We start from the raw sequence: 18,020 nt of genomic DNA, 5'->3' as shown, positions 1-18,020 counted from the left end.
TTAAAGAAATGTGTGAATTAGTACTAGAGATTTCTCTGAATAACCCATGTGTGAAGAATTCTGATGACATATTTATCCAAGGATATGGAAGTTTTTTGAGAAAACATTTACATGAAATTATCCTAACACTGGCTAAAGAAGACTATTCATATTAAAAGCACCAAAAGAACTTATCCTGTTAGATAAGAATGTTGGTTCAGCCTTTCCAACAAATTGGTTCCAAAAACCATTTGCACATTGTTTGGTATTATTACTCTAACAAAGGGAATATTTTTCAGAAATACTTAATAGAATTATTAATTTTCTTACTGAATTTTATTATCTGAGTGAATATAAATTTTCTGATCACATTTAAAGCTAAGTTCCCCTAGAAAGATATTTTACATTAAGTGTATTCATTGTATAAGTGTTTAAAAACATTGTATCTGCGTACAATTTTGAATACTAGTTCATATTAAAACAAATTCAGGTTAAGTATGTTTACGAGATTCAACTGTATCTTTATTTTATGACTAATTAGTTTCATGTCTTGTTTTTCAATAAATGTCAGAAAAAATATGCTAGAAATTGTATTTAAATGTTTGGTTTTTGTATTTATGCCAAAAAAAATAATTTTTTTTTTCATAATCTGTAACATATGTTTTTGTGTCAGAATACATATATAGAAGAAGGCTAGGTGCCAAAGATAGCAATATTTATTTGTTATATTATTAAATGTTTGATTTTATGCGTTTTAAAGAAAAAAGAGGCAATTTAATACATATTTACATTACTGTGAATTTGTGTCTATAAGTGATTATGATTTCTTATTATAATTAGGAAATTGTTAATACATTGCTAATTTTACTTCTATTTGCGTTATGGCTGCTTTAAGTTCAGCAATTTTTTAATACCTTTCATTGTTGCATTTATTATTTATAATTTTGGAATTTTACTGTTTTAAATCATTCGTGAATTTCATATTTTGTTTGTGTTCCCCTATTTCATTGAAATGTTTAATCATAAAAACTGGAATTTACAGAAGCAAGCATATAATTTGAAATTGGTTTAAATAACAAATAATAGTTTAAAATAATTTGGCTAGTCTCATCCTATGCAATGAGAGCTTTTAGCCACTGAGTCATCGCAACTCAGTAATATTTCTTAAAATCATTTCATTATTCTGTCTTTAAATACTATATCAAAAGTATTAAATTGCTTACAAATATTTGAAGTCAAAAACAAGTTTTTGAAAATCTATATAATTTTATTTTTTTCTGTTAACATTCTTGATTTTATTTTTTTGAAATTTAGGTTTATTAGGTAATAATTTGTATATTTAGCAAACAGTTATGTTTTATTTGTGGGAAGATTTTTGTAGTCGGCTGCAGTCTAATTCAACTGCAATATTATATTATTGAAATGAATAATAATTATTTTATAGATATGTTTAAAGTACGTATGTTGTGTGTTAAAGCTGATTATTGGTGCTTCAAGTAACTGAAAATATTTTTTATGTTTCAAATCAAAGTTGTGAATTTAAATTTGCCTGTTAAGTGTTCTAATAATGTTATACATTAATGTGCCTCTTGTATTGTTAAGATACTGAAATAGCAGCCAATACATATTATATTTTATTAGCATTAAATGATTAGCTGTTTATAAAATGAGTGCATCTATTCTTATAAGTATTTTTAATTTCCATATTTTTTTCTTCAAAATATTTTATAATCGCAAAAATACATTTTTAAAAAGGTCAATAAAAATTTTTATTCCAGTTATTGTCTTTTTTCGGGATTTCATAATTAGAAAAGAATTTTCTAAACATTTGTTTTGTATATATTTTATGTCTTGACTTTTTATTAAAGTAAAATAATTTGTAAACATGTTGAATAAAGTTACAAATTGTAAACAAGGATGAGAGTTTTTCATTAATTTCTAAGTTGTTTTAAAGTATGTAAAAGTTAATGAAACTAAATGTGTGTTATCATAAGCATATACACGACTCTAATATAGACCTCTTTTAGTCAATTATTTTTTTTTTGACTCTTAATTTTAGGAAATATTTTTCCTTAATAAAATTTTATTGTAAGTCAAATTGTAAGTCAAAACGAGTTCAAATGTGAAAGGCAGTCTCATATAATGACCATGTTTCTAAAATATTTAAAAAAAAAAACATTTACTGAATCTGAAAGAAACCTATACTGTGGGTGATAACGTTTCAGTAAATAGTGGCCATTGGGTACTAGGATGTGCTTTATCAGAAGAAGACAAAAGAATTTCATAAGAGAATTGAGCTACTTTATTATTAATAACAATTATGTCTAAAGCTTATTTAGAAACGTTAATTCAACATTAGAACGAGAAACCAACTATGTACAAAATTTCCTTGTTGAACCAGGATTTGTTAAATGAGGTCCAGCAATTGTAAATACAATAGACAAGAGAATTTTTCTCTGTAATAAAATGGTTGTCTTCTTAAAGCGAATTTTTCTAGTGTTCTAACTTTTAAATTTTCCTCACTTTTAAAAAGAGTTACATTTTGGAATTAGTTTGAGTAAAAGGAGGAATCACCGATGATAAGGTTTTGAACAGTGCACTGGATGAAGATTAAGGTTGGGGAAGATGTTTTAAAAACTAAGATAGAAATGCTAGGCAAAATCAATTAAAAAGTCTCCAATTGGAAAAAAATGTGCTTTAGCTTATTCTTAAAATGTGAACATTTTTATGAAAATTTAAAATCAGAATTTTTCAATTAAAATAGATGAAAGTACATGCTAGGGCGAATACACATTATTCTTTACTTATGATGAGCCGTCTTCCACTTATTTATACAATAAAAACTATAGATTTTAATAAATATATAATGAGTATTCATTTAATGATTAAAAATAAGAATTATAATAAATTTCAAACTTATCAGACCCATTGAAAACTACCCAACATTTACTTAAATACAACAATTATAACAAAACATAAGAGAATTTTTGAGCTAGAACCAATAATAGATGGACTCAGTATCATACTCAAAATTCTGTCACGCGGCTAAAATTGTAAAAATATGTAAATGTAAATAGTGGCAAATAAGCAAAAATATATGCTTAAAAAAATGTTGTTTACAAATTAAAATGAAGATTTAAAAGTTCGGCTTAAATTGTCTACAGCCAAAGCCAGTCTATTAAAATTTATCTTGTGGAAGACTTCAGAAAAATGTAAATTAGGTTGGAGAGGTTAGCATCACACTTATTAGAGTAGTAGTTTAGTTTTAGATACCACCAAATATTTTCCACAATATATTTTTCAACTTCTTTCTGAAATAACAAGATAGTATGTTGAATAACTGTTTTAAAGATAGCTCTTAGAATCCATCATTCAAAGTCAAAATTGTTTGGTTTGAGACTTGAGGATCTAAGATTTAAAACTAGCATAATAGGTTTACAATATGATATAACAACTAGTTTTTTCTTTGAAGAGTAATCCATAAAATTGCATAATTTTATGACTGGTTTTGATAAAAGATAATAGGGTCTTCGAATTATAAAATTCAAACATTCTGTGCATGAATTTAAAAAAAAAAAATGAATTATTCAATAAATAACACATTGATATTTTAAACTTAGTTAACAATTCTATTTTCTCTTTATAAAGACAAGAGCTGCATTGCTTTTTAAAATTGGAATGTTTGCCTTAGCGTGCAGTTCTGATTTTTGAAGATGGAAAGGTTTTAAAAAAAGAATAAACATCTGATTAGAGAGAAATGGCACCACTGTATAAGTAACTGCATTCTGAAATGTTGGGGTTCTATCCCTGGTAACGGTTTGAAGCCCACCCTTCTGACTGAAGTATATAAGCTTGTCTAGGGAGTAAAGGTGGTCAGTGCACAATGGTGCCTGACAGGGCTGTTGCAGGAATGTTTTACTTTACTGGTAAAGTTATTGTCATAGTTGCAGAAATTATAGTTCAATAAAAAAAAAAGCTTAATGCACTTATTTAGACAACAGAATTATGATAAGTGATTTTTATGACCGAAACTATAGTCTCAAAAATTATTTATTAATTTTGAAAGTTTTTGTGCCCAGACATTAACTTATATCAAAATCCCTTTACACCTAATACGTTTGATATTTCTTTATCATTAAAATCAATGAAATAAATTGTGCCAATAAGACTTCATATCAAAATTGGAGCATTTAAAATTCAAGTGAACAAGATTTTTTATGATAAAGAGTATAGAATGCTCTTATTAATACACATATTTATTTTTCAAATATTATTTATTACTGTACATTTAAATTGCTAAGACATTTAATAAATTGACAATAAAATTCAACAAACTATAGAATGATCACAGTCCATTCATACTAGATTAGTGAAAGTATTTAAATGTAACAAAATTCATATAATTTAGAAAAATATTTTGCTGGTTTCTTTCATGCTTTTTTCAACTGTACAGATCAAAAAAAGACCTGCTTGTTCTAAATTGAATTTCAATTGTGGCCTAAATGTTGTTAAACATAACAGTTCTATTCTACACACCATTGGGAATATGTGTTATCACTTTAGTTGGTCCTGCTACAAGTTGATTTAAACAGTTTTTGAAGCTCTAATACCTTTTAACTATTGAGAGAGTTGATGACAGTATTTTTAAACCAAAGAGGTTAATAAAATTATGCATGTTTGAATTTTATGCAGAAGATATATTGTTAGCACACAACATTTATGCAAAATATTTAGAAAAAAAGTTACCACTTCACAAAGACTTAAAAGTTTTGCACAATTGTTTAGCTAGCACATTTAACAGTTAATTAAAGCACAGATATTGTAAATTAAATTTTTTTGGCACAATATTAAGAATTTTTAAAGAAGAGAAAGTTTTTTGACATATATTAAAACTAAACTCAGTGGTGCGACAGCTCATAGAGGGCCAAGGCCTACTGTGCCCATCTCAGTTTTCTTGACCTTGGGCTCTGGGGTGCAAGAGCAGAGGTTCCGATCAGGTGGTCAGCCAAACGTGGAACCCCCAGTGTTTAGTTCCCAAGCATGCTTGGTACTCATTTATCGACCCACGGAAGGAATGAAAGTTTGGGTCAACCTTGCCCGGCCCGAGGATCGAACCAGGGACCTGTAGCACGACAGTGCGAAGCGCTACCACTCAGCCAACGAGCGTACATATATTTGATATATATTAAATCCATAAAATATCAGTTTTATATATTAGTGTTAGCAATTATACCTAATTATGTTTAACATCATGTGTAAATAATGTGATCTAAAACATTTTTGAAAGTTCTGAATTCTAAAAATGCAGTTTTGATTGCATAATTTATGTAGATTTCAATAAAACTACAAGTAAGTAAAATTTATAAAAATTTTTTTACTAGATGTTTCTATGAATCATATGTTAAAAAAAAAACATAAACAACATTGATCACTCAAAATTTTTAGATAGCAAGGTTTGACAGCATAGTTTTCTTTCACAATATCCATTTTCATTACACTTAAAATTTTACAGCAGATGTTTATGAGTAGTTACCAAATTTATAATTAGATTCTTTAATAAATTATTTAAGAAGTGAGTAGCATCAAATTGACACAATCTCATATTTTTAAAAAAATTATTTAAGTAAAAAAATAAAAATAATGCTACAATAAGCAAGTAAAGGCATTGAGGCTTTGTACCTCTCAGGATATTTTGTATAAGAACGGTAAACATTATAAAATCAACTTGAAAACGATTCCTGCCAAAAAACATTTTGTTTCACATGAAAAAGTCAAAAACATTTGTACAATTATGTTTATTGAACACAAATCAATTAATAAAAAATAATACAACATGAAAAAATTTCTTCTGAACATTGCAAAACACTACTGTAGATTAATATTCAGAAAAAAAATTTATTCAATCAACATAATTCATAACATTTAAAAGAGTTCTTAGAATAATGAAAGTTTATTTTTTTTGTCAATAATAATAATAACTTCTATGATTTATACCTGTACCTAAAAGAGAACAGTGGGCAATAATAGATTAAAAATGCCTAGCTTAAAATATCCATGTTAACACTTACATAAAAAGATGATAGCTAATTACTTAAAAGCAATTAGCATTTTAAACATATAAAATTACCTTTCGCAATCTTATATAAGTAAAGATGCAACTTCTCCATTTCATAAATAGATTTCATTTTTAACTGGGTAGAATGAAGGTTTTAAATTGGAAGGCATATGAAAAGTGGATTAAAATGAATTATAGGAACTGAAGTTTTTAAAAATGGTACAAAATAGTATCCTAAGAGCGGAATTTAATCGTGCTACACACTTACAAATTTCATGCCATGTTAAACTATATCATCATTCCTATTTTCTGCAATTTTAATAAGGTAACAAGTTGAATCATTAGCACAATATTTAATCTTCATACCAAAGCAGAAGATTCATAGAATGCAATTAACACAAAAAAAAAAAATAATAAAAAAATTGGGAAATCCTTATCTAAGTCTCTATTAGACTTTAACGAACAGAAGAGGTACTCAGTTACCACTAGCTTGTATATTTCACAAGCCTTCTTGAAATTTGGAATATGACACACTCCACATGCGTGTCCATGTAAGTATTTTTCTAATGGAACAATAAAACCATAAAATATATGTGCGTAAAAAATATAGGAAGCTAATTATATTTTAAGATTTCAGAGCCCTTTATGGCAATTTTGCCAATCAATTTTCTATTACATAACATTTTTGAAATAAATTTCTTACAACTTAAGTTTTATTCACTTTTTATAAATGAAAAACAGTTTAAAAAACTATAATTATTAGGCTGTTTCTCAAAGGCTCCACGTATTATGAAATGATGCTTTTCTGCGATTAATATGCTATTTTTATAACTGCTGAGTGTTTGCAACTGTTACTCATGACTGTTAGGTCAAGTTTAGCCTATTTAAAGCCAGCGCTGTTTACGCTTATTTTGCAAATGGCGCAAAACGTCAATATGGAGAAAAGTCATAGTTTTGTAAAATGAAAAGCATTTGGGGTCTAATTTTTGAATATTTAAAAACATACTCTAATGTTGCATTACCTGGGCTCATAAAAATTTGCAAACACTGAAAATAAGGCAGTGGTTTTGATAATTTTTCATCTAGGTGGAAAAATGTCACCAAATTAGCAATTTTTAAAAAAAGTTTAATAACCTTTAAAATATTCAAATTATCTGTCAGTTCTAAAGCCCAGATAATTTTTCACCATAAGATTATATATGTAGCTTAAAATCATTGTATTGCTTCAAGTGTAAGGCACCCAAACGATGGCTTTTTTATTTTCCTCGGAGCTTCAAAAAACAGTGTTAAGTACTGGGGTATGGGATACCATCAAAATGCCTCTATTGAAACTCCATACGCTTTCAACTTGAACAAAAATGTGGTCCAATCAACAACTTGAACAAAATTGCAGCACATTCTGGTTCCATGTACTGTATTATGATAGAACAATGAATCAATTTTACTGAGACTGTAGTAATTTTAATCTAAATATGATTCTTTTATTATTAAACAGTTCTTTCTACTTAAAGTAGTATTACAAAATATAATACATTAAATTATAAGGAACCTTGGAAAACAATAGCAAGAAATCAAAATATATTTGTTACAATATCTTTAGAGCAAAAAACTAAAGTTTCAGAATTTTAGGAACCAATATTAAAATATCTCCTTCTTAAAAAGTGTTTAATGGAATATCCCAGAGATGACATAAATAATTAATATATAAAACATACAATGGTAAAATTATCGACACTCTTAATTTAGATGACGGAATACAATGATTTACATAAATGATGTATAAAAAGTATTTACAGTTTATAATATTTAGAGTTTAATGCATTTCAATTCTTTTTTGGAATCAATAAACACAGATGAAAGCTTTGCATCATGTAAAATGCTTTCGAGTTCTTTAGTCAGTGGATGATGTTCTCCATGAGTAATTTTGAATACATTTTCTGCCTAAAAATTAAATTACTATTTACCCACAATTCTTACAATCCACCTCAGCAAAATTAATTATATCAACATAAAAAGACTAAGTTATACAAAAGAGAAAACTTAAAATAATTATTCATCAAATATTGAAAAATATAAATTTATTTTCAGAATGAGAATTGAACACTTAAAAGTGCAAGTATGATTTAAACAATTTTGAAAAATTATAATGTAAAGATACTTAGTACAGTTTTAATATGTTAGAAACATTACAGAAATCACAATTTTAATAAAATTGAACTGTAATAAAAAGGACACTTACTTCAGATAGTTTAGTTACAGCTACATTAGAAAATTCTTTAAAGTGTAAAATTTTTCCATATTTGAATAAGAAAATTCCTAAACTAGGATGATGAGTCCCAAAGTATAACCTAAAGTTAAAAATACGGGCTTCTTAGTGAATTATGATTACCAAATCAAAATAAAAAGCCTGGTTGGTATACCGGGCTTTTTAGTGTCAGCCGCACACCCAATGAAGCTTGACAAAAATTGCCAGCCTTAATTATATCAGCAATATGTTATCAATGAGTCAACAGTTCCCAAGATATTTCTTTCTGAGACTTTATGTTTAATTCAAATAAATAAATGAAATTGATAATTTAAAAAATAATTGCAAGTTTGAAATAGTATATATTTTTTACAATTGCTGAAAATGAATTCATTTTAAGATACAAACTTGGTAATTATTTTAGAGCAGGAATTTTTTGTCTGGTAACCAGCTAAAGGACCACCTTTTTTTGTAATTAGGATTCAAGCTCAGGATTCACAAAGTAGAATAAGCATTACTTTACACAGGAAAGATAACATCAATAATGTTTATTAAAGGTGTTTTGAATACCATCATTAAACATCTTCCCTAACATGACAAAATGAGATAAATTTTTTTTACAATGAATTATTGAGAAATATATATTTGCTTATTTTGTTTCATCAATTTATTTATTTGTGAATGAAACCTGTTTTTAAAAATCTGTCACTTTAGCAGCTTGTTACTTAAAAACAATATTTCACTAGGGGTGATCAAAAAGTGACATAATAGTGAAATTTGCAGAGTTGAACAAATAATAAAATGAAGCAATAACTTTTTTAGTTTCATTGCCTGCCTATATTGTAAGTTGACCAGAAAAATGTACTTTTTCCCCCAGAAATTTTCTATCCTAGTATGTTATCTACTAAAATTTCACTAAATTGTGTTAAAAGCTCACCTAAACTTGGTGAGTTGACCATATGGGAAATTTACGAAAGACTTTTGTAACGAATGGGTTTGTGAGCGTAACATAACTAGTTTTAAGTTTTAAAATTAATTTAAGTATTTTTTAATTGAATATGTTTCTATGTATGCATATTTTTCATAATGAATAAATTATTCGAATTCTAAAAATTATTTATAATGAATAAATATTATACATTATTAACAAAATATATATGTATAGTTTTATCAAACTAAACAGTTTAATATTAAATTTATGTTACAGATAGTAATTCATTCTGAAATTAATCTCTTCTCTTAAGTTATATGGGATAGTTAATAAATAAAAATTTCAAAATAAAGTTAAAAAACATCAATTACATTTATCTTTATTTTGATTGGTTACATGTTATAAGAAATATATGAACAATGTGATACATATAATTATAACATGATACAAGAAAGGATAAAATAAATTATAACTTATACCATTTTACAAGTTAACCAATTGTTGTCCACAAAAACAATGCAAACAACTTACGGAGGTACTCTAAAAGCCAAACATAAGATTATAACAAAAAGCTTAACATTATTTTACCTTAATGGTTCTTCCAAACAAGAAGCCAAAGTAATAGCTTTGTCCCATGCTTGTAGTTTTATACAAGTATCAAATGCTATTTCTAGGGTTCTAATCTTATAAATGTTTGTATCTCCAAGAACTTCATTCTCCTCTTCCAACAATCTGCTACAAGCATCATTAATAAGCTCTGGATCTTCTACAGCAATTTCATAGTAATTATTAACAATTCATATTCAATAAATATATATAATAAGTTTACCATATTCAATAAATTCATTTAATAAGTTTACCATACTTATTAGAGTTCTAAAATAAACATTGCAAACACAGGGGTGTTACTCGCAAAATATCAAATTGTCTCACCAGAAATTGCATTTCGTCTCAGTTAAAATCTCTTTTTGGCTCAGTTTGTCTCAGCTAAAATTATTTTTTGACTCAGTTTATCTCAGCTAAAATGACTATTAATCAGTTTGATAACAATATAAAGATAATTTTCAGGATCCATAAAACCATTAATAGCATACTAGGAGTACTCATACAATACATTCACTATTGCTAGGATTTTAAAAAACCTGCATATGATTGATTATAAGAACCTTTCTAAAAAGAAATATCTATTTAGTTTTGGTAATTCAAAAGGGAAAATATCCATTTTATTTTCAGCTCAAATTTCATCTCAAAATATATAACTATTCAGTTACAATGGAAGGTCTACAGATTTCAATAATTAAAAGAGAAATTCAGTAATTAAATAATGAGAGTTTAAGAAAATGTAAATAACACAAAAAAACCCCACTCTTTGACAGAATTTAGGAGGTGCAGTGAAATTTTGAAATATTTTAGGTAGGAATTTTTCAAGAAACTTTTAGGGAGCACTTAATAGCCAAAAATTAGCATATGTACATTTTTATATCAAAACAGAAATACATAAAAACTATTATAAACAATTTAAAAAGACACATATAAATATACTTTTCTTTCTAAAATGACTTGCATCTTTTATTAAGTATAAAAGTAAACTTTTTAGATAATTGGCTAGTAAATTGACTAGTAAATTGTACTTTCTTGCATTCACAAGATCAGTTAGTTGACTATGTTCTTTTAATTTATATAGCTAAATATACTGTCATAAAATGTAATTATGAATGCACTTAGTAATTGTTTAAATGCAACAACTGTAGAAAAATATATCACATCTTTACAGTAACTAATTCAAGAAAAAACCTAATTCTACTTCTTTCTAGAATCGTGATACTGGATTTTAAAATTGCGTGTATATGAATTGCGATATTGGGTTTTAAAATCGCGTGAATATGAATAGCGGCATTGGATTTTAAAATCGCGTGAATATGAATCACGATATTGGATTTTNTCTACTTCTTTCTAGAATCGTGATACTGGATTTTAAAATTGCGTGTATATGAATTGCGATATTGGGTTTTAAAATCGCATGAATATGAATCGCGGCATTGGATTTTAAAATCGCGTGAATATGAATCACGATATTGGATTTCAAAATCGTGTAAATATGAATCACGATATTGGATTTCAAAATCGTGTGAATATGAATCACGATATTGGATTTTAAAATAGCGTGAATATGAATCGCGATTTTGGATTTTAAAATCGCGTGAATATGAATCGTGTGGTTGAATTTTAAAATCGCGTGAATATGAATCCTGATTTTGAGTTTTAAAATCACGTAAATAAGAATCGCGCTGTTGGATTTTAAAAACGCGAAAATACAAATAGCGATATTGAATTTTTAAATCGCGTAAATAAGAATCACGATGCATAATTTTTAGATCACGTGAATACGAATCGCAATGAGTCATTTTTAAATAGCGTACAAATACGAAAAACGAGATCTGATATTACAATTGTCAAATAAAAAAATTGATGTTCTATTGTATTCGGCGAATGGGCCTATAGGCCTAGGCCGCTGTAAAATTTTCCATTACAACTGCGTGATAACGAATCGCAATATTTGATTTAAAAATGCGTGAATACGAATCGCGACGTTGGATTTTAAACTCGTGAGAATACAGATCGCGATATTGAATTTTTACATTGAGTGAATAGGAATTGCTAGTACGATTTTAAAATAGCGTAAAAAAAATCGCAACACGTTAGTTTTAAATCAGTTAAATACGAAAATCGATGATTGATATTAAAATCGTCTGATTAAAAATCGCGATTTTAGCATATTCCAGAGCAGTTCCTAATATTTAAAATTCCGAAAATCAGTCAAACAAAAAAAAAATCAAACATCGGCGGTCGAAACTAAACGCTTAGACTCCTTTCCACTCTATAGCGGAAGTCGCGGTAATCCGACTATCGTTCCGGCGGCTTGGGTTTCTCTAATTGGACTCCCTAAAAATTTTAGTTTTTGGAACATGGTCGGAAATTTTAAAAATTGACAGAAAAAAAGCGGATTCTTTTTCGCGGAAGTCTTTCATCCCTGAATAATTATGTGCACTGTACAGTTTCCTAAGAAAAAAAAGCAAGATAATAACCAATAGTATAAGGGAAGAATACCCTCTTTTTTTACAAGATCACGTGCATACGATACTGATTGCTACTCACTGCTGTACATAATCCAATTGTAGACACGAAACGCATATTCTATATGCATTCCAATAGCTGATTTGCCAAACGGAATTTCTGACATTTAAATGACGTATTTAGGAGGCGTGAACGGCAAAATGCTCTCCAATGACTCACGGCGATGCGGATTAATATTTGAAACTGAATTCAGGTTTGTCAAATTTTGGACGTTCGCAAAATGGCGCAGTTATGCCGTTTTGTCTCAGTTTGTCGCAAATGGCGCAGGCGTAGCACCCCTGCAAACACAGTTACTTTTTTTTATACTTTTAACATAAAAGAAATAGGATTTTCAGATAATGCAATCGAATAATTTTAATAACTGTTTTATCATTATTTTTCATAAATGTTTGCAAGAACATAATTTTTCTTATAAATTTTTTTATATAATTTTTCTTCTAAATGTTTAATACTTTTATAACTGGCATTGATCATCTGAAGCAATTTCTGAATCTACAGGTTTCAATTCCGTAGCCTTGTAATTTTGAACCCAGCCCAGAAGACAAGGAAACTCCTGGAAAAAGCATAGGGACAAACTAGCCTTCATGGAAGTTTTTTGATGGAATTAACCAGCATTTGCGTTACTTGGAGAAAAAAACCACAGATAGCTCAACAGCGAGGAGATTCTAACCAATTATCCATCTACCACTGATGATGTAGAGCACTTTGGTTGATGTGAGCCAGAGAGGAAATTCGTATCAATCAGACACCACTGGGAATCAAACCTGGGTCATCTCATTAGGACAGTGTTTCCCAAACTTATGACTTTTGTGTACCATTTCTAAATTTTTCGTAACGCTGCGTACCACTAATAAAAAAATGAATTTATTTTTTACTATAAAATAATTGCACAAAAGTTAAAAATCACAACTGGCTGTTGATGCCACTAATTATTAACTGTTAACTCTGCAAAAAATACCCAATAGAAAAATAAGTAACCGTAAATTTTCATGGCTAGCTTTATTTTTAAATAAATTTTTTTGAAATTTTCGCTTGTTGCACGATATTTCGCATAAGAACGCGTACCCCCGCTAAACTGTTCCCGTACCCCTGGGGGTACGCGTACCACACTTTGGGAAACACTGCATTAGGAGGTGGTTGCTCTATCTCCTGAGCCATTGCAGTTCCTTATAAATATTTGCAATAACATAGTTCCTTGAATTTCTTTTTTTTTAAAGTCAGTTTTGAAAACATTTGAAACATTTACTTGCAGTAAAAAACCAAAAAAAAANAAGAATTTTAGCTGATAATTTCAAGATTTCACACATACTGAAAGTGTGTCTGGTTACAAATTTGCTGACCCACACTCAATTCTGGATAGAAGAATCTTGTCTTCCCTGGGAATAATTTTAAGGTCATTTCAAAATATAACTGGAATTGCAGTGCTGTTCTTGAAAACGCCCTAGTAATTACAATTATTTGACTAAAATGATAGAGAAAGGGCAAACTTATATGAAATGAACTGAAATCATTTTTTCCGATAAAGTTATTACTTTTTTTTAATGTTTATTTCTTTTAAATGTTCTCAAATTTGATAGAAGGTTATTTCCACATAAAAGATTTTTTGGATTCACACTTTTATTCATTCTGGTTTAAAATATTTCCCCTTTACCATAAGACAATTGCATATTAAGCAAAATTTTTTTGTCAGTTCAGCTTTAAGCAATAATAGAAATTGAAGCTAAATAGTTGCTGAAGATAACAAAATTACATAAAAATACATATTATATACTAATCAAGGATCAAGATTGCATAATTTAAAGTAATCGATTATAATATAAATGAAAGTAATGAATAAAATAAAACAAATTTAAGAATAATTGATTTCCAAAAAATTATCCGAAAAATATTTTAAGACTACTTTCCATTATAAAATGTAAATAAAATGAGTCGATTACTTTGATCATTTAACATTTGTTTTATGCTCTCCAAATCTCCTTCACATTTCAGTGCCTTTTCCTTGACTTCCACAGAATCGTCAAAAAGCTTAGTCATCAAGTCATCCTAAAATGAAATGAATATGAAACACATAAATGAAGAGATGAAGGTTCTAAGAAAAATTTGAGAAAATCATCCTTAAAGTTTATAGGTTGAAAATAGAAAATGAGTACAGGGTCTTGTCTCTATTTCTTATCTGCAAGTCTTTAGATAGAAAAATCTATAATTCTTTAACACTGACTTAAATTGCTTAAGCATTTTCCATTTTTTACACTATAATTTGCTCATAAAAATGAGGCCTTCTAGCTTCTTAAAATTTTTGCAAATGGTACCTCAAAGATTGTCACCCAGTATCATTATTTACTCAGATTTATGAAACTTAAAAATTTAGTAAAATAAAGTGTTGTTTAGTTAAATAAGATCTTCTTTTTAGAAATACCATGTTTTTCAAAAGTTTAATTTTGAACTGTCTTTCTCTAAGCTTTCGAATGTAAGGAGTCATTTTTTAAAAAATAAATATAAGCTAAAATAATAGATACAAATAAAACAGAAATTTAAGAAAACACCTATACAAAAGTACCACATCTAGCTTATTAAATGTACTAAGTAAAACCTTTTAATTGTACTATGTATAGTGAAATTCAAATAATATTAATACAGAAATATTGAGACTTACATTTTGTGAGAAAATGCAGTAAGAACACTTACAGGAAAAGTAATATTGTTCTTTTAGTTGCCTTTGCTTTTCTTCTTTTAACAACAATTCTCCAACATATGAAATAAAAACCTACAAAAAATTCTAACATTTATTATTTTTATCAAATACTTATTTGTAAGTAAATTTCAGGAAAAGCATTCTGTGTTAAATATAAAATAGAAGATAGTTAATGTTAAATTTTAAATATTCGGAATTTGAAAGGAAATTGAATTTTTTTCATAACTAGAACATTTATATTCTTAATTTCAATCAGGGATGTCATGGGGCTCATGGGCCCATTTTTTGTGCAAAATACCTTTAGCTTGGCTCAGCTTTGAAAAAAAAATACCGTTGTTAGTTAAATGTTTTTGAACTGTTAAATGTTTTGTAACTGTTGAATGTTTCGGAAATTTAGTTTGATTAATGTCTCTGTGCTAGTCTAAACTTGATTGTTTTGCAAGTTTTGTTTATTGCGACACACTTAGTGTGAGAAGGGCAATGCTTTTTCTAGCAAGTTTCTACAAATAAAGTAGGGGAAAAAGGTTATTTTCTTTTTTTTTAAAAAAGAAAAAAAATAAAAAAATTGCATTTCAAAGAATCAATAACAGTCATCATATTAATCTGATACAATATTAGTAATGGAATTTAACTTCTGAACAATAGCAAAAGGTAATTTTTGGGATAAATGAAAATTTTTGATTTTCTTTTACGGCATATGAGAGTCATTTACTTCACTTTTAAATACAATATAAACCTATAACACTCTACATAAGCTACCTAGTATTATCCTACATTGCTTATAATTACGTGATTATGTTACTTATGTTGGTCCTCAATACAGTATTTTCTAGTTTATGTGGTATACAACCATAAAAATAAAAAAAAATTCAGGCATATCTGATTTAGCTAATAGAAGCAAAATTTAAAATGAGAAAAAAGGTTAAAAATTTTAAAAAATTCTTCAAAATTTCTATTAATTAATACTGAGAATGAAAATCTTTATGTTTATCTTCATAAATAAATCTTCTAAATCTTAATCTAATCTTCAAACTAAATCAATATTGAATTATTAAAGAGATACATTAAAAAGAAAAAAAAAAGAATTAAATGCTTAAAACCATTTTAACCCTTCAAGTACCTGTGTAAAACGGCAACACAATTTCATTTTTACACACTATTTTTCTATTGTATAACATGGGGTTGTAAGAAAGCTTTATGTTTGAAAAAGCAGGGCTCAAAGTTTGAAAAAATGGGGACTAAAGCTCAGTTAAAATCACTTTTTCCTTTCTGCAATTATTTTTGATGTATTACTAAATTAATGATTAACATGAAAAAAAGGTTTTGTACGCACATTGTTTAATTAAAACTTAATTGATTAAAATTGTTTGATTAAAATTGTTTAATTTAAATTTTATAAATAAATTCAGTATAATGCATTGGCATTCAATCAAAAAGTTCTCAATTTGTTAAATTTCAGGAGATAAATAGATATATTTCTAGATTAATAGATATTTCAATAGACGTATATATATATTTTGGTATACTGACATAAACGTTTATGCTTTTGCATTTATTATTATTTTTTTAAGATGAATGGCTAGTATAAATAATTCAAAGATATAAGATAAGATTTTAAGATAAATGACTTTAAGTTTATAATCTAATTTAAGAACCTTCCTAAGATTCAATAGCAAAAAAAAAAAAAAAAAAAAAAAAAAAAAAAAAAACATTTAAATAAAATTTTTGAAGTTCAGTACTTATAATATAAATTTGAGGGCAGCATTTTTTGTTGTCTTAATATACTTATGTAAAGAACAGATTTCTTTGGTTACTACAACTTTTAGTTTCAAGCTATGAAATTTTAACAGTAAGTCATCTGTATATTTATCTTATCTTCTCTGTATCAAAATTCAAAAAATGAAGTAACCATTTAATTAAACATTACTATAATATAACTACCTTTTGAATGTCTCGATGAGGAACTTTTTTCATCATTCTAACATTCAAAGTCGTGCCATCAAAGACGGCCACTGCTTCCGGATCACATGAATGATCAAAGACTGAAGCTCTGTTAAAATAAAATAAATTATTAACAAAGCACACTATTTTGATAAATAAAGACCTTGATTGATAAATAAACAATCTTTTAGTTATAAAAAACTCACTATCATTTCACAAGATTTAATACATGAAACATAACATTTGAATTTGTTAGTGTTCTTACTACTTAAATTATTTCACCATGTTAACTTGTTGTGCAATTGTTTGCGTGAAAATCGAAATTAATTTATATTTCTTGAAACATTTCAAATATGCTAGCTCTGTTCAAGCAATAAGATAGAAATACTTTATCTCCTTAAATAAAAACATAGAAATTTTTTTATATAACATATAGAGGCACACTCTTTAAGTATTACATGCTTACGTGAATTAACATGCTGCAATGAAATTTATTGTAATGCATAGGGTAGATAATAAAACAAAAATCACACATTTATTTACAAAAGAAAAGAAAGTGCAACAATAAAAGTGACAAAAATGGATAAATTTATTATCATACTGTCTAATAGAGTTACAATCAAATGGATTAGTTTGGAATAGAAATAAATGAATAAAAAATAATTGTTACACATGTGAACATGTTATCGTAAAATGCGATTTTATGATTGCATTAAATAAATTTTGTTAATAATTAGCAATAAATACATTATTTAAAATTAATTCACACGTTAGTTAATTAAAAAAAAACCTTTAAGATTGAAGAATAATCTTACATTTACTAGCAGCATAAGTTTTGATATGTCATTTAAGATGATATTCAAACAAAAAATTAAAGATTTTTTATTTTTTTTTTTTACTCGTTGTTTAAAATAACAAAATATGAATAATAATTCTACATAAAGCAAATTGCGTAGTAAAAATGCAATACATTTATTTATGTCTTCTGATCAGAATATTTAAGCGACATAAAATTCTAGCATTGTTTTTCAGTAGGAAGCAT

At 27.3% G+C, this 18,020-nt stretch overlaps 1 protein-coding gene across 2 annotated transcripts in view; it reads right to left on the bottom strand.

Annotated features, from left to right (window-relative positions):
• Positions 1–5,333: 5,333 nt before the first annotated feature.
• LOC107438845 (histone-lysine N-methyltransferase SMYD3) overlaps positions 5,334–18,020 on the bottom strand; it is an 83,448-nt gene continuing 70,761 nt past the window's right edge. For both annotated transcript variants that reach the window (XM_043046438.2, XM_043046431.2), the window contains exons 7-12: positions 16,979–17,087; positions 14,999–15,109; positions 14,283–14,388; positions 9,799–9,976; positions 8,274–8,382; positions 5,334–7,975 (exon numbers count right to left, since the gene is read on the bottom strand). In XM_043046438.2, the coding sequence (XP_042902372.1) occupies positions 7,841–7,975; positions 8,274–8,382; positions 9,799–9,976; positions 14,283–14,388; positions 14,999–15,109; positions 16,979–17,087 (748 nt within the window). In that variant the 3' untranslated portion in view covers positions 5,334–7,840. The remainder of the gene's footprint in view (positions 7,976–8,273; positions 8,383–9,798; positions 9,977–14,282; positions 14,389–14,998; positions 15,110–16,978; positions 17,088–18,020) is intronic.

This window comes from Parasteatoda tepidariorum, chromosome 4 (genome assembly GCF_043381705.1).
Source record: "Parasteatoda tepidariorum isolate YZ-2023 chromosome 4, CAS_Ptep_4.0, whole genome shotgun sequence".
NCBI classification, from domain to species: domain Eukaryota; kingdom Metazoa; phylum Arthropoda; class Arachnida; order Araneae; family Theridiidae; genus Parasteatoda; species Parasteatoda tepidariorum.
This window is presented reverse-complemented; position numbering and strand designations above follow the sequence as displayed.